Raw genomic sequence first — 26563 nt, forward strand, 5'->3', positions numbered from 1 at the left:
AAAAAAAACAACACAAAAAAACCTGCAGAACATTTCTACTCTAAAATATAATAGCATTATGAATCAGGATTGATGTCACAGCAACAACACAGTTTTCATTTTTTTATTTTAAAATATGTTAAAATAGAAATTATAAAGTATCTGGCCACCTTGTTCAATATTGAGAGTGGGAATGATGGTAGGATGTCAAGGGGAAATTATGGGTGAATGGATTTCGTACCAAAGAGAAAGGATATCAATTCAATTATTAAGGGGTGCTTGATCCAAACCGTATTCAATTACTCCCCATGCATCTAGTAAGACGATTCTATACCTGTCTCAACAATAGATAACAGTCCCATTTGCTTCCCACCATTGAAGGAAAACAATCTGTTGCCAATCCTTTAAAATTTAAGTCCTAAATCTTTAACAACTTAAAATATTCCCATGGATTAGGCTTTGTAGGAGTAGTCCTAACAGAAGAGTACATGCATCGTAAAGAGAAGGTAGAATGGACGCCTGACATCGAAACTCTAGGAATATTAGAGCTATTTCTTGTTCAAAAGGAAAACCCACAACCAAGGAGAGTGAAAAAGCTCTGGAAACAGGGAAAGGGGCAGAACAGCAGTGTGTCCGCACAGTCTTCCCTGCCTGGCCATCCATGCCTGGAAGTCAGGAGCGGACAGCTGAGGCAGCAGCTCGAGGCCTTTTCAGTCAGAAGAGGCTGCAAATTTGTATTTAAATTAAAAACGACTGCAGAAGTAAGACTAAACAGACACGTTCTTCTGATGTGTCTAGCAGCCATGCTCCACAGGAAGCATATCATTTGAAACATCCTTCGTTGAATATAATTTTTTAAAAACACTTAAGCAATAAATATTGACAGCTATTCTGAATTTAACTTTGATTTATACAGAAAACTGTCAGAGAAAGGAAAGTGTGTGGCAGTTGACATCTTCTGTAATCCCTTCCTCACAGATACACAGACTATAAATTAGCAAATGTGTATGCTTGCGTGTATATCTGTGTAAAGCTCTATCTACACTCTTAACAACATGTGGAAAAGCAGAGTTGGATAAACAAAAGAAGAAAAAGGGAGAGTTGAAGGAGAAAAGAATGAGTCTAAAAAAAAGAAGCAGACATTACCTGCGGTGAGGACCTAAAAGATTAAACTTCAGCAACAAATGGTAACAAGAAACAAAGGACAGAGGTCTGGTGACATAAAGCAAAGTCATTTGTGCAGACAGGTTCATGAATATTTTTTCAGGAATTCATGAGATAAAGACATGATGAAAACAACAAAATCAAAAGTACTACCTGTACATGGAATGTGAAAATGCAGAAAACTCCAACATATCTGCAAGATCAGTGTCAGTGCAAGGTTGATGAATACCAAGATTCTTTGCTACACAATACGTTTACTATGTCCATCCTGATCCAGCATTTGCGAGAAGCTACTTGTGCATGTTCTTACAGATTACTATATTTAAAAGCTTAGGGATGTATACAGTGGTTATCTCAAGATGATGGAAGCAGTTACCTTAAAGGAGGGAAAAATAAGACCTTTACTTTCTGTATAATGTTGTTTCTGTCACATTAGAAAGCTAAATTACCACATATTATGTGGATAAATGTAAAAAGAATCAACAGCTAGAAAATAATGTCAGGAAAGCTAAACACTAAAATGAACTACAACATGTCAAATACAAGATGAATAGCATTTTCTTCTATGTTCTTAATAGAAACTATTTAAACCTTGAACTGTTCTGTTATTCTGAGTATTGAGTTGCAAACCTGGATTGTTGTTGTTGGAACCACCTCAAAGCTGGCTGCCTATTTTCCTCTTGGGGAGAAGCTGGTGGATATGAACCCCATGGCTTCACGATGATAGTCCAACACTTTACCATTAACTCACCAGATCTCATTAAGGAAACTTGTGAAAATACAAGCATATCCTGTGGCACGTGGTTCCATTCTCCATGGAGTTGCTATGAGTGAAAACAACCATCTCTAGGCATTTACTTTCATGACATTTGATCAAGTTACCAAGCAATTTGTCATCTCAAGTCCTTCCACAGAACTCCTACCGTTGATCCACAACTGATGTATTATGTCCAAGGAACCCATTCTTGATAAGAGAAGTTAAGGATCTCGAGTCACCAAGAGACAGATAGCCAGATGTAGCAAAGACCAGATAATGTCACAAAAAAGGAGCTCAGGGGTGAAGAATGTTTATGTTAAGCCTTTGGAAAAATATTCGAGCAATATTCACATATTGCTGTGTTGCTATGTATGTGTTGTTGTTGTGTGCTGTCTGGTAGGAAGTGACCCATGAATGACCTTGTAGTGGGTTTTCAGGGACACTTGTATGGGAGGTTGCCCATCTTTCTCTTGTGGAGAAACTGCAAAATCCTAACTGCTAGCCTTTGGGTTGGTAAGGCAATTTCTTACCTTGTGCATGAAACCCAGAAGCTAAAAGTAGGACAGCCACTCACTGAGGCCCCAGAATGCTGCTTGCCTCTTAATATAATGAAGAAGGGTCTGACCTTTCGAGCGATAGCAGGAGAAGATTGGTGAGTAGTGAGCTTGCTGTCATTAGAATTGATGAGGCACAGAATGGATGGTGATTTCTTGAGATGTTGCAAGAAAGACTTTGTTTTGCAAAAGATGGGAGTTTCATTCTATGCCTCTGGGAAAGAACTACTAACACCCTCCAGATTCCTTTGAGCACCCTAGGGATCTGTGTTTTTAGATCAAGTATGCATAAATGGAATTCTCTTTTTTATTATTTTTGAAAGCAGGCTTTGACATTCTTGTCCTGTTCATGAGCCTTGAATCCAGCTCTCCTTGTGAAAGTCTCTCCTGGAGGCCTCCGTTTCATGTGGTCTCCTGCTTCTAAGCAGCTTCACTCATGTTCTTTTTTGCTTCACTTCTAAGCCTTGTTGCTCTGACTCCACCTAAGAGATGCTCAAAGGGTTTTTGTTTGAAACTGGAAAGCAGTCTACATGATAACTTTTTTTTTCTTCAATACACAGAGGAGGGAAAAATGTAGTTCAGATTCCCCTGTTGTCACTGACTCGTCATTTTTTGAACCTTTTGTGAAATAAAGATAGTTTTGAGCAAATCCCCTGGGCTCTCTTTCAGCACTGGGATCCACATTCAGTGCCTACTGGGGACAGGAATGAGCTCCATCCCTCTGTAATCTTTCGTGAGCCCTTTCAGTTAGCAGAAATTACAGGTTGCCAGTAGTGTACAAGAGATCTTTATATTCTTCACCTTCTAATCTTGGGACCTGAGACTGTAATTTCCACCTCTTCCTCGGTGAATTAATTCTTACCTTGGCTCCTGAAACTTTGCAGTCTGCTCCTGCGTGTGACATATCTTCCTTCGAGAGTGGAAGCTTTAGTTACCACTGAAGACTTTGACCCAGAAAAAGGGAACATTATATAAGGAATAGTGATTTCACATAGCCTTTTCATTTTCTACCCTATTAATCATCCCAAGTATTTTGTGAAGCTAATTGGCTATTAGTAGTATTCTTAATATTAGAAGTGATAATGGGCCAAGGAGTATAAATGTAATTTCCCAAATTCATGTTGTTAATGCATGAAATGACTTGAACCTGGATCTGCCAGATGCAATGACCCATTCTCTGCTGCTTTCATAAGATCCAGCTTCTCATTTTGAGTGTGTGTGTAAATTCTTCCTTTACCTTTACATTTTCTTCGTAACTAGCAGCTCCTTGCTTGCCAAAACCTCTCCACATTCTAAAACAATCCATCCTGTACATTCATTCTACCACCAATCTACATCGTTTGCTAGTGCCTGCTTCCTCAGAATCTTGTAGGGAAAAAAAGATTAATTTGGCACACTAAATCATGCCCAAGTGTTTGTAGCTAAAATTAGGTCGGAATAGGACACATATGTAAAATACCAAAGAAGTATTTTTTTTTCCACTGTAAAAGAGGGGAGAACATAGAGGTCCTCAAACTGCAGTGTGCATCAGATTGACTCAGAATTTGGTTATAATACAAATTGCTGGCCTATATCCTCAGAGCTGTTGACACAATAGGTCTGGGGAGAAATCTGAAAATTGAAATTTCTAGAAGTCTCAGGCAATGCTGCTTCTAAGGGTGAAACCACTATGGAAAACAGTTTAGTGTTTCCTTAACATGTTGAAAACAGGAGTATCATTTGATCCAGTTATTCCACTACTAAGATTATACACTATAACAATACCAGCTGCAACCAGAAAACATATAAACACACCCACGTTCATTGCACCATTTCAATTTCCAAAGAGAGAGAGAAACAACCCAAGTTCTCAGTAGCAGGTAGAGAGACTGTGGTGCATTCACACAATGGAGGATGATGCAGTGTTGAAACGCAGTCAAGAATTTGTGAAATATTATGCAACAGGGATGAGTGTAGCAGACATTATGCTACCACTGATATAAAGGGCTAGAGAAAGGCCGGTAGAGAGAATCAGTTTAGTATGGTTACAAAGGAGGGAGTGAGAAAAGAAAGCGCCATGGAGAGAAGACCACGTCTGACCTTTACTGACTTCACAAAAGGAATTGTCCCTGTCAATAGCATCAATATCACACAAAAAATTCCCATGATGTCAGTCATGATGTCCTCCATGTGCCCATACCTTTTTCTACTCATCTCAACACCAATTTTCCTGCTTTACTGGGTACAAAATTTAATGTGATAATTCACAGACCACCCAGAATCCTGTTGGGGAAGTGAAAAGGTGAGGGTTCAGATTAGTATAAGAATACAGCCAGGACAGCTTCAGAAATGTGCTCTCAGGAAGCTCAGCCTTGAACCTCATGGCTGTAGACCAGTGATACAAAGTTCTCAGTCTTGAGAATTATGGCTCCCTATGCCCAGTTGTCCAACAATCTTGAGCAAAGGCTCTTAGCTTGAGTTTAAATGGTGTAGCAGTCTCGTCTCTGGTTCAGCTGTGGCTGTTGCTGTCATAGATGTAGCTGGACTAAGAGTTTCCGGACCCGAAGGATAGACTCCATTCCCTTGTTGCTGTTTCTCCTGCTCCTTGACTGCTCGATTTATTGGCAAGACTATAGCCAATCTCCTTTCAGATAGGCGAGACTGGCCAGTCCCTTGTGGAAAGGTGAGCTAGCCAATCTCCTTGTAGATAGGCTAACATGTCCACTCACATACTACCCCCATCCACGTAGTTGAGCCAAATTGTGAAAATCATAGTGAAAGATAAACTCCACCGAGTAGAAAGTTAACTTATAGACAAGAAAACCTATTGGAGTGAGTGACGGGAAGACAGTAAGGTGAAGGGTGGTCAGCTGGTGTGTATGTTGGAGTTGGTGTTGGGGAACAGAATGTGCATGAATTATCGGGGAAAATCTAGAATATGCTTTGTAAACTTTCACTAAAATCACAATACGTAAGTGTAATTCGACTTTGGGAACCTTTGCTAAAAAATACTAAAAGTTCCACTGTGCATAGGCAACCTTGGAAGTTAAATCTCCTACCTTATAGATCGGTCTTGGAGTGTTTTTGCTGGACTGGAGAAGATATTCCTTCCTCCATAGGCTCATATATGTTAGAAATAAAAGGCATTTAGAAGTTTTTCTAGCCCAATTTCATTTTACAGATAAGAATTACAGGGGAAGACAGGACACAGAAGAGCTGGGACTAGATTCCAAGTGTCTTTCTATGTCCCTCTGGACTGATGAAGATGGTATGCATCATGGTATTCCACATCCTTTCTGTTCCTTCTGCCAATAGGCTGCCCCTTCCCAGTCACCCTGTCACTTTGCAACGGAGACTTCAATCTATTTCTTCCCCCCCCCGCCCCCACCCACTGTAGTACTTAGTTTGTATATTTTTTTTAATGGAGAAAGAAAATGTACCTTGGAAGTTAGATGTTTAAAAATCCTCTCATTTGGCTTTTCTTAATTAAATGTATAATTCATGAGCCACTTATGTTGAAAGCATTGCATTTTTAAATATTTTCTCCACCATCTATGACAGTTATCTGTTATTAATGCTTGGAAGGCATTTGCCGTGTGATGATTCAGCAGGTACATTAGAGCTGAATGATAATTGGTCCTTCCTGAAACATTTTCTGTAGTTTCTCATTGACACCATCCTCTACAATTTTATTATTATTAGAAATGACAGTTCTGCAGTAAGCAGTTGAAGACTCTATCTTCTGCTCTCTCAAGCATACAACACATTTTCTTTTTCCCTTGAGCAAGATAATGTTTTGACATTTTTTTTTGCAGTCCTATGTCTTGTACTGTGATATTTAAAATACAAACATGAAAGATACATGTAATTATTATAACCATTAGATGAGATGTATTCTTTATTGAGGATGAAGTATCTTGTGTGCAAAACACCAATAATTATAAACTTTAGCATAGAGAACTCCTGTGGATCTAAAAATTCCTAGCAGGTTTCTTTATATAAGAAGTAAATCAGTAGTATCAAGAATTTGAAGCTCAGAGCTTGGATTTAAAACATAAATATTTCCTTTAGAGGATTCCAGAACGAATGCGTTTGACTGAAAACCTTGTAAAGATTCCCTGGGTTAGATGTGACTGAGTTTGTGTGGTCATTCATGATTATTCTGGCATGGAAGTAAAGACCTAAGATAAAGAAAGGAGAACTCCTCTTTCTGGGTTCAGATCATTGATATGAATGTTTGAAAAACTTTGTGATCTACCCAGAGAACTCTATCAGCGCGTTGTAAAATCTGTACTAACTTCAGCTACACTTTTCTACACTTACTTGACTATTTGAATTTTTTTCTATTTTTAAGTGTCATCACGTTGACTAGAATACATAGCGACCCTATGAACAACAAATCTGAACTCTGTCCTATCCTATGCTACCCTCATCATTTCGGACATACTTGAGCCCAGTCCTGGAAGCTTTTGAAATTTACACGTCCTAATGTCAATTCCCAGGTTCTCCTTTGCCCTTAAAACTCTTATTATTCCCATCCCAATGAGTAGTATTCAATTCTTCTAGTCTCTCAGTCCTCCAATCATATATTTATTTTTTTTGTTTACAGTCATTTATTTTTCTTACAAGGTACATTTAACCCTTCTAATCTATCTTCTATACATTTATACTGAATATTGCGGTATATGCATATACACTGCTAATACTTCTGACCCAGGTCATTTGGAGTTTCTTTTCAATGCAGTTTGTCCTTTTTTTTCCTTCAGATTTTTCTACTAGTTTATTTACAAAATTCAAATACAAATTTGAACAAATTCTTTCAATTTTCCTCAATTCCCCACCGATCAAATTGTACAACCCAACGCTGAACTCCCCCTTCCCCTTGCATATCCACATCCCTCTGCTTCCAGCCTCTTCCACCCTCCTTGGATACTTATACTCATTCTACCATAACGGTTTTATATAATATTTATCCTTATGGGACTGAGGTAGTTCACTCAGCATATCACTTTTTAACTACTGCTATCATTGCTCTCCAGCAATTCCTGCAAACTACTCTCCAAGTGAGCCTCTCTTTTGTAGTGGGTTTATTGTTCAAAATGTCTTCTTTATAAAATTTTTGTATTATAGTTGTGATTTCAATGAAAGTTTACAGAAAAGTTAGATTTTCATTCATCAGTTGTTGTGCATTTTACTCTCCTTTCCTTCTCCCTTTCCCTGTTCACTTTTTAAAAATATTCATTCAATGTTGAACTATTATCTCCTCTCGCCTCCCCCATATCCTCTTTGCAATGTATCTCTTATTCTAGGCCATTGTCATACACATTTGGAAGAAGGAATGGCGTCCACTTCCTAAGCAATATGCCTCTGGAAAATCCCTAATTGTATATTCTTTCTAAACAGTTCTTTCCTTCATCTGATCCAATGCAATGTTTATTTTCTGTCCACTCTTATGGACTGCCAGGAGGACAAACAGGTTTTCCTAGAGAGGGTGAGATCAGGCTGCTCCTTGGAGGCAAGGATTCTGAAGCTTCATCTGACATACTTTGGACATGTCACAAGGAGGGATCAGTCCTTGGAGAGGGATGTCATGCTTGGGAGGGTGGAGGGACAACAAAAGAGAGGAAGATCCTCAATGAGATGGATTGATTCAGTGATTAGGTAAGGGGGTTAAGTGTGTCAGAGACACTAAGATTGGCACAGGATAGAGCAGGGTTCAGAACTGCTGTACATAGAGTCACTATGAATCACAAGTGACTTGATGGCACATAACAATAAAAACAACAATATCCTATTCTCTTCCCAACCACCTATGTCAGACCTGCTTTTGAACAGTGGTGTTATGCATAAAATCCTCCAGGGTCACCCATATTGTGTAATATTTAAGTTCAATGTTCTTCAGTACTTCATGGTATTCCATTGTATGAGTAGACTATAGGTTTTTCTATCCATTTATTTGTTGATGGGCACTTGGGTTCCTTCTGTCTCTTTGTTGTTGTAAATAACAGAACAATAGACATGGATGTGTGTATTTCTGTTTGGATGGTGCTTCTGTTTTCTTTAGGGTGTATTCCTAGTAATGGAATTGGATCCAATGGTGTTTCTAGTTACAACTTTTTGAAAATACCAAACTGTCTTCTATATTGGTTGCACCATTTTACACTCCCATCAGCAGTGAATAAGGGTTCTGATCTCTCCACAATCTCGCCAACATTTATAGTTTGCTGCTTTGTTGAACTTTGCGATTGTTGCTGGGGTCAAAATGTCTTTTCTAAATCATTGTCTTTGACTTCTGCTATCTTGCTGGATGGGAACATGAAAATAGTGTATGTAGACTAGTAATTATGGAATAGATTGATCTTTCTGTCCTGCCCTATTTAAATTTAATAGATTGAGTGGCAGAAAAAAGAATTTCTTTGCTAAGGAGAAGGAAGAAGGAGAGGGAACAACATGAGTCCTCTGAGGTCAGAGATTCCTGCACCAGATGGAGATGGATCTAGACCAAGACACTCTAGCAACAACGGAGAACAAGAAGCCAACAAGAGACCTCAGACTCCCATCTCATGGAGCTACAGCATCGACCTTTGCTCGAGTTTACTAGATGATTGAGGGGGAGGCACCATAGTTGGCAGAACAAAAAAAACCTTTGTTATCTAAAGCTATAAGCCAAGTAGCTGAAGAGTTAAGGACCTGTGAGCATGCCCGAGAAGTTGTCCTGACTGAAGAATTGGACTCTGTGTTCAACTTGAATTGTAGTCTGTTAACATGTCTAGTAAACCCAGGGAGGGAGTGGGGTTCAGTGAATTCTGTGATCCCACTGACATGGATTTTAAACCCACAAGTAGAGCAGCAAGAGCACTTTAAGAGACAATTGATTTTAGAGTTGGTTGAATTTGTACTATGTGTGGGGAGTGTGGACACAGGCCTGACCCCATGGAAAGCAGTATGATGCTGTGGATGTTGTGAATGGGACCATTCCCTCCTGTGGAGTTAGAGGAGTTATATGTAGCTGCTCCCACATCATTAACTCTGTTTCTACACCTTTTAACAAGGAAGATAAAGTGTGTTATTGCTTTGCCCAAACCCTTCTAATGTGTTCTGTATTCACTCGCAGACTCCTCGGAGTGAGTCATAATATGAACAGTTAACACTTCTCTTGGTTCACTGGTTGGATTTGTGCTTCTAACCGAAAGGCAGATGTGCTGGATCCTGCTGTTCTATCCAAGAAAGGAGAGCAGTCTCCTCCCGTGCAATGTACAGTCTCTGAAAACGCAATAAAAGGTGGCTGTGAGTTGGTTCTGACTCAATGACGTGTAACGAGTAGACTTAGAGACCTACTTCTGAAAAAGGAGCCTCTGAAAAGCTGATGATATTAATGTATTGAGAGTAAGTCCAACAGCATCCTTATTGTCTCTCTCGCTTGATTCTTTGCTTGACATGCACGTTGACTTCATTCCTTCTACCGAGGATGTGCTTACTCAGTGTGATGGCTGTGGTTACATGTCAGCTTCGATAGGCTGACTCTCGGTGTCTGGCCTGTGTTCATCCGTAAGGAACATTCCTTCCATTTCGTGGGATGATGAAAGCAGTCGGTCAATCAAAGGGGATATTTCCTTGGGGCTGTGACCCACCATCAGCATGTGAAGTGAGCGTTCCAGGAAAGCTCATTCTCTTTCCTCACTTTCTCTTCTTGTCATCTGACTCTTGGTTTGGGGATTATAATCCTACATGTGTCCTTTCTCTGCTTCTTGCTCTAAAGAATTTGGATTCACCAACAGGGACTCCAGAATGCAAACTGGTTCATCATCTTAGGACAAGCTGGTCGGTACTATTACATGAGTCATTTCCTCCCAGTTACATGGGCCTAAGTATCTCTGCCTCTCTATATATTTATTTATGTGGACTTCACTAGCACACTGCTCTGTATACTTCACAGAACCCAGAATAAGTCACTTAGTATGTTTCACCCTCTCACTTTCATTAATCTCTTTTCAAATGCCAATGAGATCTTATCTGACCTCAGAATAGATGACATTCACCATTCTTTCACCCCTTTATCTATCTTCCTCGCTGCTATTATTACCTGTCATGGTTTATATTTGTTAATTATTGCTTTCTATAAGGTTAATGAGAATAAAGACTGTCTCTTTGTTCTCCACTTTATAGTTAACCTTCAGAACAATTAAGGGTCCAGAGTACGTATAAAATAAATATTTACTGAATAAATATCTACTATAAGGTCAGTCATGAGTTATTATAATTATTACTATTATCACATCAACAGATAATCGTCGAACCTGGCTTTCTTTTACAATTCAAGGAACCTAGAGTATTAGATTCTCTATTCTATAACTACATCATCAACTTCCTCCAGGAACAGCAAACCCACAAAATGGGAAGAAGGAAATGGGGAAATTTAGTACTTATTCTCACTATAACACAATTTTGAGCCTTTGCGAGGAATGATTTTCAATATAAGGTAGATTGTCAATAATTTTATTGACGTAAATACAAGTGCTGGGCCCAGACAATAGTGCTGTCTTTCTGTTACAGAGACAGATGTTCCAAACTACTGGCATAAATGCAATTGTTTTATCCAACTGAGAAGTTGGGTCTGAGGAGAGAAAATGATCCCTTTCTTTAAAACACATCTTAAACCTGTGATTTTTATGAACCCAGAACTGAGAGATTTATATTCAGATAATAAACTGAAAGGATGTTACGTTTTACTTAGGATATGGTAAAATTATTCTTTCGTAGTGAAGGTGACATGAATTAGACAATGTGCCTTATTTCTTTATTTTACCATTTTGATAAAACATTTCAAGTGGCTAGCTCTCTATAGTCATGAAAATCTTTTCACTGCATATTTTTTGTTTTCAACCTGAGCAATGCCTTGATGTGTTTTAAATTTATTTCTAAACTTTAGAGAAAATCGTGCTCTTGTCAGGACTGTTTGTTGCAAATGACTGTGTTTGTTAACAAAAACTTGTCTCTAAGATGAGTGGGACTTCTCGGCCAAGGTTTCATGCCCCCTCACCTGACACCCACATCAAGGATCGCTGTAAAACTTAAGTTGCTCCTTTCCACCACATGAAACTGTAAGAAAGAGGAAAGTAGGACCTCCCACTGTCTTAGCATGATGAAATGTTCTTCTTTAACTTAATGCCAAATTTTGGACCTATTGAGCATCAGGGTGTTAACCAGAAGGATGTATTTATATTGAGTGGCATCAGCTTCCTAAATAACACGCCTCCGGAAACTCTATGAACTTTGCTAGATGTTAATAGTTGTAGTGGGGCTTCAGGCCATTTGTTCATAAGATCGCTATGAGTTGTTCTCCACTCAAAGGCAATCAACGACAACAACAACAGTATGCAAGTGAGGAGAAGAAGTTAGCTATGTCTAGACCTAAGGGCAGAATGTAAAACTACATTTGCCATCAGAATTATGGAGTCTTATTAGAGATAAGTATAAAGAAGTGAATCTTCTTAATATCTCAGAGTATAAACAATTGTTCATGATTTTCCTCAATGCTAACATTTTACACTGCAGTGTGTCAGATTGACTGGGTTCCTGATCTTTTCATCATGGATACCTTATAGCTGAAGTCCTTAGCTCACAGAGACGGTGGGCCACTAACTGACAAGTTAAAAGATCAAGTCCACCCAGAGGTACCTTGGACATAAGGACTGATAATCTCCATCAGCCATTGAAACTTCTTTGGAGGCCATTCCTCTACTCATATACACATGGGGCTTCCATTATTTGGAGTTGACTTGTGGTAACTGATTTTAGACTTTTCCCCCTGGAGTATCCTTTAACTTGACCCTTTCTAACAGGGAACAGCTTCCAAGAGGTCTCTTTATTTTCTGTTACTTTAACATTAAAATTTGAGACAACCTCTTCAACAATATCTTCTCCTAGGCCAAGCCTCCTTTTATCTACAATAAGAATAGACCAGTACATAAGTGTTCCCATTCTGTCTGACACATGATAATCACTGTTTCATTTAGTTGTGACCAATCATTGATATGGGAAAACTGTCTTTTTCTAGCCTACTTCTAATGATTTTTAATTGTCCTCCAGGAACTATGCAGAGAAAACATATAAGTTGATATTTTAAAAATACTCATAATTCATAAATAACACCTTTCTTTTGTAGGATACTTCATTAAGAAAAAATTTTATAATATTTCGACAAATGTACTGGAAACAAGAACAAAAGGACGCAAGGTTTTCTGAGAGGAAGTGTAACATTCTTATTATCTCTTATTATTGAGCCCATCGCTGCTGACTTGGTTCAGAGAGAAACATAACAGAAATAAACTCTACAAAACATGATGTAAATGTTTCAGTTTTGCTCTTTTCTACTAGGTCGTTCAGTGGCCTAGTGCTGAGGGGTTGTACTGTCAGCCCATAGGCACTCGGTTTGACTTCAGCAACTGCTCCAGGCGAGTGAAAGGCAATTTCCTCCTGAGCAATTTACAGTCTCTGAAGACTGAACACCATGTTTTCTATTACCGTAGAGTCTTTTATTCATTGATCTGTCTATTTAGTACCATTGTCCGAATATCTTCATGGTTGATGGTGGTGGTGTTCTGTTAGGTCATTTTTGACTCCCAAAGGCCGTATGAACAACAGGTCAGAACGCTGCCCTGCCTACCCTATCCTCATGGTCTCTGCCATGGCCAAGCCCATCATGACAGTCACTGTGTCTGAATCTATCTTTTTGAGGGTCTGCTTCTGTTTCTCTGCTTTATATGTATTTAATTTTTTAGTCACTTGGTGATGTCCAATATGCCCTGTTAACATCACTCATCTCATTTACATAACTTTTAAAGTGTTTCCCTGTTACTACCATGTGTGTTGGGGAAAGGAATCAAGGGAAGGGAATGAAACATTTAGAGAAATACTATTTCATGGAAATAATTTTGGAAAGCATGCTATGTTAGGCAGAATTCTAAGATGATCTCTAAAGACTCATGCCCTGTATATGTTTTTGCATGCAGATAGAGCTTGTGTATATGATGTTGTATCACTGCCATGATTAAATATATATATATATATATTTATATATTATATTTAATTAAATATGTATAAACACACAGAGTTGAATTTAACATAGACTTTACTTCAGTGAGGCCACGCAGAGCTGACCCTTCAGTGAGTGTCAGAGACAGTAACTTGCACGAGGAGAGATTGCTTATCCTTCTCCACGGAGCAGCTCGTGGATTGCAACAGTAAGCCTCTGGGATTGCAGCCACCAGAGCGCCTCTCTCTTTCTCTCTCTCATATCTCTCTCATCTCTCACTCTCTCATCTCTCTCTCTCTATCTCTCTCTATATATATATCTGTATTTGTATCTATGACCAAGCATGTTAACTGTTTGTGAAAGCTAAGGACTTGAGGGATAAGATAACCTTAGTGAAAAATATCAGGAGGCCAGCCGATTTCACACACTGCAGTAAAAAGATAGTTATTGTGTACCATAGAGCGTCATGCCAGGTTTTCAGAGGCAATTAATCACATGAGAGGAGATTGTCCATCCTCCGTCCTTCTCCTGTGGAGTAGCAGGTGGATTCAAACCACACCTTTGGGATTGTAGCACAGTTTCTTGCCACTACACACACACACACACACACACACACACACACACACACACACACGTAATAAAATATATACAATGAGGACTTTTTACATGCTTTTTAAAAAGTCAGGATGCATTTTAATGTTGGTAGGTTGCAAGTGACAAGAGAAAAACTTTTCCTGCCTGAAAGCCTTTCTTATCCCTTGACATATGTGACTGATTCATTTAAAAATGTTTTCCATTTCTGTTATCTTCCGTTAGAGTAAATAAAGTTGAGAACAATCTTCAGTTCTGTCAGAAAGCTTTGACTGATGCCAGGGCATAAAATGACATAGACTGGCAGTCCAAACAGACATGATTTTCCATATCTTGTCATGTGAGATTACAGTACTACAAAATAATATTTCCTGTGGTTGAAAAATAACCACCAGCAAATAGTCTGAGCAATTTTCATGTGTTCTAGACCTATACTGCTTAATATCAAGATAGCCCTGAAAGTGCTGTAATTATCCTAACATTTTCGGTAAATATGATTCCAAACTGCTCTTTAACAATAACATTGAATAAAATATTTCCAATTTCTAACATACTCCTTCTCTTTCATTATTAGAATTGCACAGGACTGAATAAAAAAGTGAAAATGTTGATAAAATGTTCTCAACTTAATAAAAGCCTCATAGAAAAGATTGCTGTACCATTACATATTAGAAAGAGCACTAGTTGGAAGAGACTCATCCTGTCAACCCAAAGGCTGGTGGTTTGAATCTGTCTGCTGCTCTTCCAGAGAAAAAGATCAGCAGTCTCCTCGCAGGTGACTTACAGCCTCAGAAAATCTGCTGGTGGATGAGTCATATAGAACTCAATGGCACATAATAGCAACATAAGTCAATGTAATATTGGATTTCAGCAAAAGAAATGAATAGGTGCTTCAAGTTGACTCCTTTAAGAATTAATTTCAAGGTTCACTGTTGCCAGTGAAGCATGACTCAATATATCAAATCATATGGAATTCAAGAAAATGTACTGATTGGCAATTCAAGATTCTTCCACTAGAGATGGTTTTTAAAACTGATTGCATCATTCCTAGAAGATATTTTTATTTGGTCCTATTGGAGTTTCCTGCCAAATAGGGTCAATGTCTATAACAATACATAGACAGGAGAATTGCCAGATGTTCCGAGTGGATTTAGAAGATGCCATAGCACAGAGTTATCATTACTGTCGTCAGATGTATCTTGGCTGAAAGCAGAGAATAACAGAGAATGTCTACTTGTGTTTTATAGTCTATGCAAGTGCATTTGATTGTGTATATCATAACAAATTATAGCTAACGTTGAGAAGAATGGAAATCCAAAGATACTTAATTGTGCTCATGTGAAACCTGTATGTAGATTTAAAAACAGTTGTCCCAACAGAACAAGGGAACCCTACACAGCTTAAATCAAGAAAAGTGTGTCGTAGCTGTATTCTTTCTGTATTCAATCTGGTTGCTGGCCAGATTTTTCTAGAAGCTGGACTTTATGACATCTGCATCAGAGGAAGAAGACTCATCAACTACCTGCATTACTGATAACACAACCTTACTTGCTGAAAGTGAAAAGGACTTTAAGCGCTTCTTGCAGAGGATCAAAGACTACATTCTTCAATATAAACACATCTAAAAATTAAGAAACAAAATCCCTCACCACTAGGCCAACAGGCAACATCATGATAGATGAAGAAAAGATTGATGTTGTCAATGATTTCATCTTACTTTGTTCCACAATTAACAGCCTTGGTACCAGCAGTCAAGAAATTATAAGATAGGGAAAGTCTATTATCAAGGACCTCTCCAAATTACTGAGAAGAAATGATATCAGTTTGAAGACTAAGATGCACCTGATACAGGCCATGGTCTTTGCAAGTCATTTGCTACTCATCTGAGAGTTGGACAATGAATAAAGATCATGGAGGGATCGCTACCTTTGAATTGTTGGAGAAGAGTAAGGAAGTGCCATGTTCTACCAAGAGAATAAACGAACGCCTTTTGGAGAAAGGACAGCCAGGGTGTTTCTTAGAGGAATAGAGGGCAAAACGTCTTACGTCCTTTGGACATGATGTTAGGGGAGGCTGTTGCTTGTGAACAGACATCATACTTGGAAAGGACACAGAGAGAGGAAGACTCTCAAAAAGATGGACTGAGCATATGCCTTAGAAAAGAAGGATAGCACAGCATAGAGCAGTATTCAGGGCCTTGTTCAGTTGTCATGTCTCTCTGCCAGTTCAAATCCACCATTAGTTTTGCAGAAATAAATTGGACAATCCCCTTCTGTGTATTTTATAGCCTCTGCTTTCTGCTGGAGGGTGATCTATGAGCTGATCCCAACTCGACAACAATTAGTTTAATGGTTTCCTCAGGTTTCTGTAACACACTTGGTACTTTAAATAAAAAGGATGTTACTACTTTTCATTTGGGATAGTAGGCATTTAATTCAACTTGTTAGATGGACCATCTTCCTACTTGTTTCTCTAGGGAGAAATTCTTTGTGTGCTCTAGCTTCTGATAGAGACAGGTTTCCTTGCTTTGTAAATTCACCTTTACAAGGCCTTAATTTCTTTTTCTTTATATCATTTCTCTACTTTTAAAAGGGCACCAGTCATACTTGGTTAAGACCCCATTTATTCCAGTATGACCTCAAACTAACAACTGACAACATCACCGAAGATCTTAATAGTAAAGTCACCTTCCCAAGTACAAAGCCTCTAGCTGTCTTTTGTGGGGACACAATTCAATTCATGACAGCCTCTGAGAAACCACATTGACAGTATGACCACAATGACTTGACCGTACCTCCAACATGTGGTGGAGGACCACAGAAAAGTACCACCCCTTGACCTTCACGGACAGACACTGGACTTCTTGTTTTGGTTTCAAATTCTTCGATATCTTGAAGGGAAGAAAAAAAAGATTCAGAGTTAATTTTTATGCAAAAGACATTTTCAAAGTTGCAGTTTAGATTTCTTTTTATTGTGAAGTGTAATGAATACTAAAAAAATGATCAGATATAGTTGCAGATTTATTTATATGCTTCCCCCATTTTCTTTCTCTTTAACATAATAAATTTGTGATAGATATTTGTTGCCATTATTCCTTATCCACTTTTTAAAAATTATTATTCTAGACAATCAGTTGTTGATTGCTGTCTAGTCAATCACAACTGTTAATGACCCTTAACAAAAGACCTGAAGTCCTCCTATAACTATCAGTGTTTCTCCAGGTTCATAGAGTTTCCAGAGGCATGTGGTTTAGGAAGTGGGTGCCACTCCTGCTTCCAAACCTGTCTTAAACTGGGAGCTCCACCATACACTGTCAACCATGGGCAGCCGTTATGGTATTTGACACCCCAGTGGCACAAGGCTCAACATAACAGCAAACCCAGATTATCTCAGTGCAGCAAATTGACAAAAGAGTGATGTACAACTTGGAAGAATGTTCCTCCAAATATAACAACACTCAGTGAAAGGCCCGTTGTCAATAAAAAATATTTAAAGCTCAACTCAGAGAAGTGTACCTTAAAAAAACAAAAACAAACCAACAGTAACCTATAACAATTATACACATCAAGTATGGTTTTAATTTGATGTGTACCCGCTATTTGTGAAAATGTAGAGTGGAATGGTGTAAGGAGGGCTTCTATGTGACTAAATCAATGAGACGAAAGAGACCTTTTCTATCTCCTCTAGATCTAGGTCTTCACATAGTCAGTTTTTTCTTTGCAACACAAATCAATCTTTATTGAAAACTGCAGTATTAATACATAACAATTCTGGTTACAATAAACGTGCTTTAATAATTTTAAATATGAGCTTATCTACTCATCAGATTGCATAAAAATTAAAATAGTAAGATTTTACACATAATTGAACTAGCTCAGGGTGAATTTAACCACTCCTTTGCATTGACACTGATAGTTCAATGCAGAGGAGATGCCTTTAACATTGGAAGATAAAGTTGACTTTAGCATTAAAGAGTACCAATAGCACGGTCCAGGAAACAGTATTTACATCATGAAGGAAACAAAACCAAAATCACCGAAACATTTCTGATTTAATTAAAACTTGTGGCCTGCCCCTGCATGCAGTGGCTACACTAACCCTATTGTGAGCATAGACCGACTCTTCTACAATCAGCCACTCACAGGAAGACTCCAGAAAGGGCTCATATAGTCATTTTATGATCTACTTTTAAATGAACACATGAATGAATACTAAATGAATGAAAGAATTCTAAAAATAAAGAATTGTTAAGACACATACCTCAAGTATAACTTTTTATGTATTATATATTCTTATGTATTACTACAATATTGTCTCCCAGTCTCAAAGAATGAAGAAATGATCTAATATCTCTAGATTTCCATTTTCTCTTCTTTAATATCAATTCACTAATTCCTACAGCAAATATTTATTGAGTATCCACCATAATATAGGAAGGTTATTAAGCACAAAACCCATATTGGTAAATAAAACAGTGTGTACCTTTCCCTTATTAGAGTTACCATCTAGTAAGAATACAGAAAGACAGATTAAAAACAGTTAAGAATATATGATATACAAATCACTGCAGGGTTCTGGAGTGGAGAGGGCTACTCATCTGCCAACATTCATCTTCTATTCTTCAATAGTAATGAACTTGTAAATGAGACAGATTAAAACCACTGAGTACATTCCCAGATTCCTTTTCATCTGAGTATTGTATGCAGAAATAAAGACTCAAATTTCCACCGCGATGTGTTTGGGACGGGGCTCTGATGTTCTATTGGGATGAAATAGCTTTGTCAATCCCAAAGCACACCTTTCACATCTGCCAGATGCTCCCTTAAATAAAGAGGAACAATCTCTTCCCGTGTGATCTACTGTTTCTGAAAACCCGAGGCTCAGCTCTGAGTTTGTTCCAACTCGATGGTACACAATGACAAAATGTTTGAGAAACAGGAAGCTCTGGTGGTATAATCGTTAGCAAGCTCTGCTTATTACTGCAAAGGTGGCACCGCAGAAGGTTTGAATTCCCCGGCAGCTCTGCAGGACAAATATGAGCAAGCTCCTCTCGTAAGATCCACAGCCTCAGAATGCCCACTGCAGAGGCAGCTACGAGCCAGTTCTAGATTGACAGCAATGAATTTGAATTACGCTTCAGAAGAAAACTCTGTAACATGCTGTGCTCCCCATTCACTCGCCACACACCATCACCTGGATCGGCAATGAGAAGTCTTTGGAACTATTTGTTGAAGATTTAAAAACTCAACAGCTGCTTAGGTCCTTAAATGATTGTTGATTTTATTGTTGTTTTCTCTCATGCTGTAGAGTCAGGAGCATCTCAGAGCTGACTCTGCTGAGGGTTTTGAGGCCATAAACTTAACGGGAGCAAATTGCTCATCTTTCTCCTTCAGGGCAGCTGGTGGTTTCGAAACTGAGCTTTTGGGTTGTGAGTGCAGCTCTTTAGGCCATGAGAACTCCCCTTAATAAATGACTGCACAGAAAATGAACCACGGAGCTGATCTGCAATGTCCACTCTAGAATATTAAAGAAAAAGGGAAAATCAAAGCCACTGCAGTCAAGTCATTCTGACTCATGGAGAATTCAAGACATTGGTGCTTTGAATTTACCAGCTGTTCTAAGGGAGGAGAAGATGAGGGGGTATCTTTGCTTACAGACTCACAGCCTTGAAAGCACAATGGAAAGTCACCGTGAGTCAGGAACTTCTAGAGCCCAGCGGCTTTGAGATGTGATTGGTCATCAGAAAAGGAGTTCACCATGGCTTTATCCCATGGTGTCTCTGAGTGGGTTAGAACAGTCAACTTTTAGCATTTTAGGCAAATGATTTGGGCCTCCCAGGGAGATGATTACGAAATAGAAGTAAGCAAATTTTACGGCCCTTGAAGCATTGGATTTCAGTGTCTCTGTTAGAACAATGTTACCGTGCCTAATGAAGCAGCCCTCGGGTGCAGTGGTTGAACTTGCAGTTAGTGGCTGTTAACTGAAACGTTATAAATTCTGACTCAATGACTGATTCCTCAGAGAAAGACAAGACAAGCAGCTCTGCAGTGAGATAGTCTTGGAGACTCAAAGGGTAGATCTGCACAGGCTCTGTCTTCAGGGTCTCAGGTAGTTGGGATCTATTTGATGGTAAGTGATTATGTTTTGCCTTCTAATGGAAGCTATGGGTGAAAATAATTGACTGTCAACTTTATCCATTGGAGGCAGCTATGCTAGAGGAGTATGAGACAGAGAGCGTATTCTTTACAGAAGGAAAAGCTATAGTAAAAACAGAAGTGTGGAAATATGGAGGGTATTTTCAAGATATTGAGGGAAGTTGGTGTACTAAAGCTTAGTGAGTAAGGATCAGTGAGACCCAAAGAGTACATAGGCACTGGCAAGCTGGTATTAAATATTTATATTAGATTAAAACATAATTAAAATATCTGGGGGAAAACCTGACAAAATATATCAAGAGCAGAAGTTAAATAAAACTTAGAACAAACATATCATGTATTGCTCTGTATTCCACAATCAACACTCTTGGCACCAGCAGCCAGGAAATTAAAAGATGTATTGCAATGGGAAAGTCTGCTGGTAGAGACATCTTCAAAGTACTGAGGAGCAATTATGTCGCTCTGGAGACTAAAGTGCATCCGATACAGGCAATGATTTTTGCAATCACTTGCTATGTGTCAGAGAACCAGACAATAAATAGGAAGGATAGAAGGAGAATTGATGCCTTTGAGCTGTGTTGTTGGAGAAGAATATTGAATACACCATGGACTACTAAGAAAATGAACAGGTTTATCCCAGAGAGGTTTAAACCAGGCTCCTCCTTGGAGGCAAGGATTCTGAAGCTTCGTCTGACATACTTTGGACTTGTTGCCAGGAGAATCAACCCTTGGAGAAGGACATCATGATTGGGAGGGTAGAGGGACAGGACAGGAGAGGAAGACCCTCTATGAGGTGGATTGATTCAGTGACGGATAATTGGGATAGGTGTGTCGGAGACTGTGAGATTAGCACAGGACAGAGCAGGGTTTAAGGCTGTTGTACATAGGGTCGCTATGAGTCACAGGTGACTTGACGGCACACAACAACAACAACAACCCTGTAAAGTTGGAGCCAACCCATAGCTGACCCACCAGTAGGTTTTCAGAGACAGTTAACTGCACAGGAGGACATTGCCCATCTTTTCTTTCTGCAGAGCAGCTGGTGACCTTGAACCACGTGCCTTTGAGATTTCAGTGCAGCGTCTTGCCATGAGGCTACCAGAACATTTTATTAATACATAGAATAATATATCTAATAGGCTTAACTTAAAGGGTTAGTAATACATTTTTTAAGGTTGATAAAAAACTGGAAATTTAGAGAGACCTAAACCCTGCTCTATCCTGTGCCAACCTCATTGTCTCCAACACACCTAGTCCCACTACCCCAATCGCCCCAATAGATCCATCTCATTGAGGATCTTCCTCTCCTGTGCCATCCCTCCACTCTCCTAAACATGATGTCCAAGGACTATGAGGACTTGTCCCTCCTTGCAACATACCCAAAATATGTCAGACGGAGCTTCAGAATCCTTGACTCCAAGGAGCAGCCCAGTTTCACCCTCTACAGGACAACCTGTTGGTTCTCCTAGCAGTCCATGGTATATGCAACACTCTTCTCTAGCACCACAGCTCAGAGGCATCAGTTCTCTTTCTGTCATCCCTTGTCACTGTCCAGCTCTCCAATACGTAGCACAAAAATGCGAAGACTATAGCCCGGATCAGGCACACCTTAGTCTCCAGCCTGACGTTGTTGCTCTTCAGTACTCTGGAGAAGTTCCTGACAGCTGACTTTCCAAATGCAAACCAATATAAAATAACAACAACAATAATAATAGCCAGCCCACCAATCTGGAAAAAACAAAGAAATATATTAGAGTACCTTAGGATGTGTATAATTGTGCAAAAACTATAGAATTCGCAATGGATGGGAGCAGAATTTTAGGTAGAACATGCAAACAGTTTAGAGGGTAAATGATGATATGCTGACAGAAATGCTTTAAAAATAAAGAGATATGTCGATGATTCAGAATTCAGGATAGAATGAAGTCCTTTTAGTATTGGGGCCAGAATTAAAGCTCATGGAAGAAGTGGTCTTTGAGGAAAGAAGGAGTTCTCCCAGTAGTAAATAGGAGGTAAGACTAAAGAAGCACATGTTGATGCAGGGTGGAGAGCAGAACTGTGGATAGTTACGTGAGAACTCTGTGTGTGTGTGTGTGTGTGCGCACGCGCGCACGCACGCACGCACGCACGCACGCACGCATGCAGTGCTTTAACATTGCCAATGAAATTGATGAGGAAAGGTTGACCAGATGGTTTACAGAAGTAGATAAAACAATCTGTCTATCAGTACCAATTGCTTGCTGTGCATCAGAGGGTTGAAAATGACTAAGGATCATAGAGGAATTGATGCCTTTGAGTTGTGGTGCTGGTGAGGAGTATTGAACATACCAAAAGTATTGAACAAATATATCTATCTTAGGGGAGGATGCAAACGAGTTGCTACTCGGAGGAAAGGGTTTTGTAATTATGTCTCGCATTCATTGGGCATATTGCCAGAAGGGACCAGTCCTGGGAGAAGGACATTATGCTTGGAAGGATGAAGGGAAATCACAGGAGAAAAGGACCCCGGATGAAATGCATTGAGACAGTGACTGTGGCAATGGGGTGAGAGTGTTGGAGACAGTGAAAGAGGCTCAGGATAGGGCAGGGATCAGAGCTGCTGGACAGAGCATTGCTGTGAGTTGCAGGTGACTCGATGGCACATAACAGCAGCAGCAAGAAATAAAGGAGCTCTGGTGGCTGAGTGGTAATGAGTTGCACTGCTGTACCAAAGACACATGGTTCGAATCCACCAGCTGCTCCATGAAAGAAAGATTAGCAGTCTCCTCTCATGTGATTAAATTATCTCTGAAAATCCACTGGAGGCTCAGCTATGAGTCAGTTCTAACTCAAAATCACACAACAAGAAATAAAGAAGAAAAAAAGGAAGAAAAGAAACAAACAAGTGAAGCTTAAATAAAATAATGAAGGTAAAGTATGTAAGGTAAAGAATGCAGCATAGAAAAGACTCGGGGCTCAGCTCAGGGTGATTATTATAATATGACATCTCAGAGTGATGATATGACAGAACTACTTTTTTTCTGGCTGATGTTTAGCTCAGATATACTACTCTATAAATACAAATTTGATAGCACATTCTATTTCAATAAAATTTTTATAGGTGAATGATTCTATTTGAAGTATTCACAGTTTTTATTATTTTGTTTTTATCTTTACTAACTGCATTACTTTCAAAAGAAGTATTCTTTTTCATACTTTGCTTTAGTATTTATGAAAAGTAAGAGTTCACAGAAATAAATGTACCGAATACGCCGTGTAAATTTAGCAACTCCACCTGGTTTGGGTCCCTAACCATCGTACCTCCTGTGAGAGCCCTGGGGCCCGCGTTCTAATCTAAAGGTGCTCCGTCAGAGGTGGCCACCTCTCTGGTGGTCGGAATCCACCAAATGTCCCATGAGAGGAAGCTGGACAATCTCCTTTTGTGAGATTTACAGCATCTGAAAACCCACTGCAGGCTCACTCTGAGCTGATTCCTACTTGAGGGCAATGAAAATGAGAACTACTCAGTGTGTAGCCACCATTTATATCTTTTGGTAACTTCTGTGTTGCTGTGTTGCTGAACAAGTCATATTGGATATCACAAGTGAAGAAAAACTAGCAAGGAAGGTCTGGTGAAATATTTTTTAAAAAATTAATTAAAAAGTTTATGGAAAGCAGTAGTTTGATCCATATCTAATCATGTGGAGGGCCCCAAAATATTGAATATCATTGTGCATAGAACTGCCATCAATCAAAGGGTAACACCAGGCCAACTGGCAACGTGCCGACACTACCTTTAATAATACAATTATTTGAACAAGAGTATCTTCATTCTCAATTGCATTCCTTTGCTTCGTCAGTTAATCTTGGGACAATAGTCATTAGATTTTTGTTAATTTGGGAATTTGAGAAAGAAAGCAAAACAACTTACTGCTGTTGAACTGGAACCAACTCACAGCTAATCCTCCAGTGGGTTTCCAGTACTGGACGTGGCACTGGAAGAGATTGCCTTTCTACCCCTGAGCCACCGGTGAAGTTGCCTAAGTATAGAGTAAGTTGCAAAGAGTTGTTCAGAGTCACTATGAGTTGTAATCGACTTGAGAGCGCATGCAACCAGCAATGTGTATGTGAAGTTGGATAAAGAAGAAGACTAGAAGACTAAAGAATGAATGCGTTTGGATTGCGGTGGCGGTGAAGATTATTGACCGCATTCTGAGCTGCCAGAGCTACGATGATGGCACGGTCCACGTGGAATAACTCTGCTAACACAAATGCCAAGCCTTTCTGTGGTTAAAACCCACTAAGCGCTCTGTGTGAGTGAGATGGACCACAACCTCCTGGGTGATATACAGCCTCCAAAACCTCATGCCAAATCCGAGATGAACTGGTTCAACTCCATGAAAATGAGTTAAGTGTGAACAGCAAGAAGACTGGATGAATCTACCATGCAGGCAGTGTACCCAGAATGCCCCTTGCGTGGAATATGTTGTCAGGAGGGATGTCTAATGCAAAAGACTTTATAATCAATTATCTGGAAAATGAGTGGAAAAGTGAAGATGAATTGCAGTGGCTTCCACAGTGAGAGAGAATATAGCACCTTCCTTTATTGTTTTGTATATGGTTAGAATCAACTCGATGTCACGTACTGACAACCCATACATAGGCACTGTTCCCCAAAACTACTGCCTCCACTTGGAAGCTTTTCATGGCTTGAGTTTACAAAAATGTCAATGTTACTTAATAAAAATAAGGGGTATTATTTATCAGGTAGTTATGTGTTGGGAATCTAACAACAAAAAGCAATGACATTTAAAACAAGAAAAACAGGTGATAGTTGAAGGTTATTTTTTAAAGTATTATTACCGAAAGCTTCCATTATATTGTCATTATCTTTTTTTTAATGATCATAAAAGCTGTTACAAAACATGCTGTGGATTGAATCTTTCAATGTCGCATTGCCAACACTGCACACCCCCTTTAACATCAATCATGTCTGCAGTGTTAATCAGAAGTCATTATAGCATTCTGTTGATAAGACGACTGATACTTTCATAAAGTCCTACTTCATTTCCACTTAAATAACATGTACTTGTAACATAATTTCACGATACCTTTTATGATTACAATGGGTTTCCTATTAGCTGATACAAAAGAAATATCAGTGTTTCTAAAAGTCAAACAAGTCATGGTGGCTTTCAAAACACACTGATTGCAACGGGTGGGTAGTTCCCATGTTTTTGTTAATAATTCAAATTTAAATACTATATAATGACACACATACATCTTATGATATCTTTAAGGGAGTTGTCAACTCACTTGAAAGGGCTTTAAGCATTGTCTTTTTTAACTATTCAGCCTACATTTCAAAGATCTTGGAGGGATATGAAACATGATGTAACATGGTTACTTTCAGGCCAGGTCTATTCAATAAGGTAATCATACATGTCACCAATAAATATTTTCTCAGCTTTATCAGACCATTGTACACGCTGGCTTCATCCTTCTCTGGGAAGCACCAAGTTGTTTTTGTGCATACTAGAAGGGGTTTGTGGTGGTTTTTTGACAAATAGCTTAGTGTGAGATAGCTTCTGAGACTGTCCCCAGTTCTATGATATTTGGAGAATTTCCCATAAGCTACAAAGGTGCCCTGCACTGGCTGTCCTTACACTGAAGGTATGCAGTCTGTGATGCTCATTGCTGTTACAACTCTGATTGTCAAGCTCACTCTCATTAAGCCATTCTGATGACCATGACTTATTGGATCCTGCGGTTTTATTGCTGGTTTTGGAGGAAACATTTGGCAGGAGGATAAGCAAAATTGCAGTCACAAACAAGGATCTGTTCCAAAGGCCAGCAGGAAGTGCCTGAGAATGGCCCGTAAATGAGCTTTTAAGAATTACTGGGCCATATGTTGTCTCCTGGAGCAACTGAGGTGCAGTGGAGGGACAAGGGCCACCAAAATGTATTTAAAATTAAGTCCAGGACTGATAAACAGTACAGTGTCTAACTGTAAAGAGAATGTGTCTTCGCAGCTGCCACGTGCAGCAAAGACTCTCAGCTTAATTACAGGGAGAAGCTGTGCGCTTCCTGCCAAAGCTGGGGGATCACAGGCAGAGGGTACGCTTGGCAGCGCCAGTCACGGGCACAGAAGGGGGCCAGGGGCTTGCCAACTCTCATAAGCTCAGAGGATGTCTGCAGGTCCTCCGGGTTCATTAACCAGGACCAGGAGGGCAGCGCAGGAAAAGCCAGGGAGAGGATGGTGTATTCATCAGGACCTTGCCTGGGCTTGAGGTAGAACGTAGTGGAGTCCTGTTGTCCCGTGTCCAAATACTAGAATGTCGATGACTTATTATGTGTGAACGATTTCATT

The 26563-nt window shown here is 39.3% G+C and overlaps 1 protein-coding gene across 1 annotated transcript in view; it reads right to left on the bottom strand.

The window, feature by feature from the left end:
* CNTN6 (contactin 6) overlaps positions 1-26563 on the bottom strand; it is a 192880-nt gene that overhangs the window by 117492 nt on the left and 48825 nt on the right. Inside the window, 1 exon segment of the mRNA XM_006897087.1 lies at positions 16854-16949. Coding sequence (XP_006897149.1) covers positions 16854-16949 — 96 coding nt within the window.

The sequence above is a fragment of the Elephantulus edwardii genome, unplaced genomic scaffold (assembly GCF_000299155.1).
Source record: "Elephantulus edwardii isolate Elephantulus edwardi_28Jun2011 unplaced genomic scaffold, EleEdw1.0 scaffold00200, whole genome shotgun sequence".
In the NCBI taxonomy this organism is placed as follows: domain Eukaryota; kingdom Metazoa; phylum Chordata; class Mammalia; order Macroscelidea; family Macroscelididae; genus Elephantulus; species Elephantulus edwardii.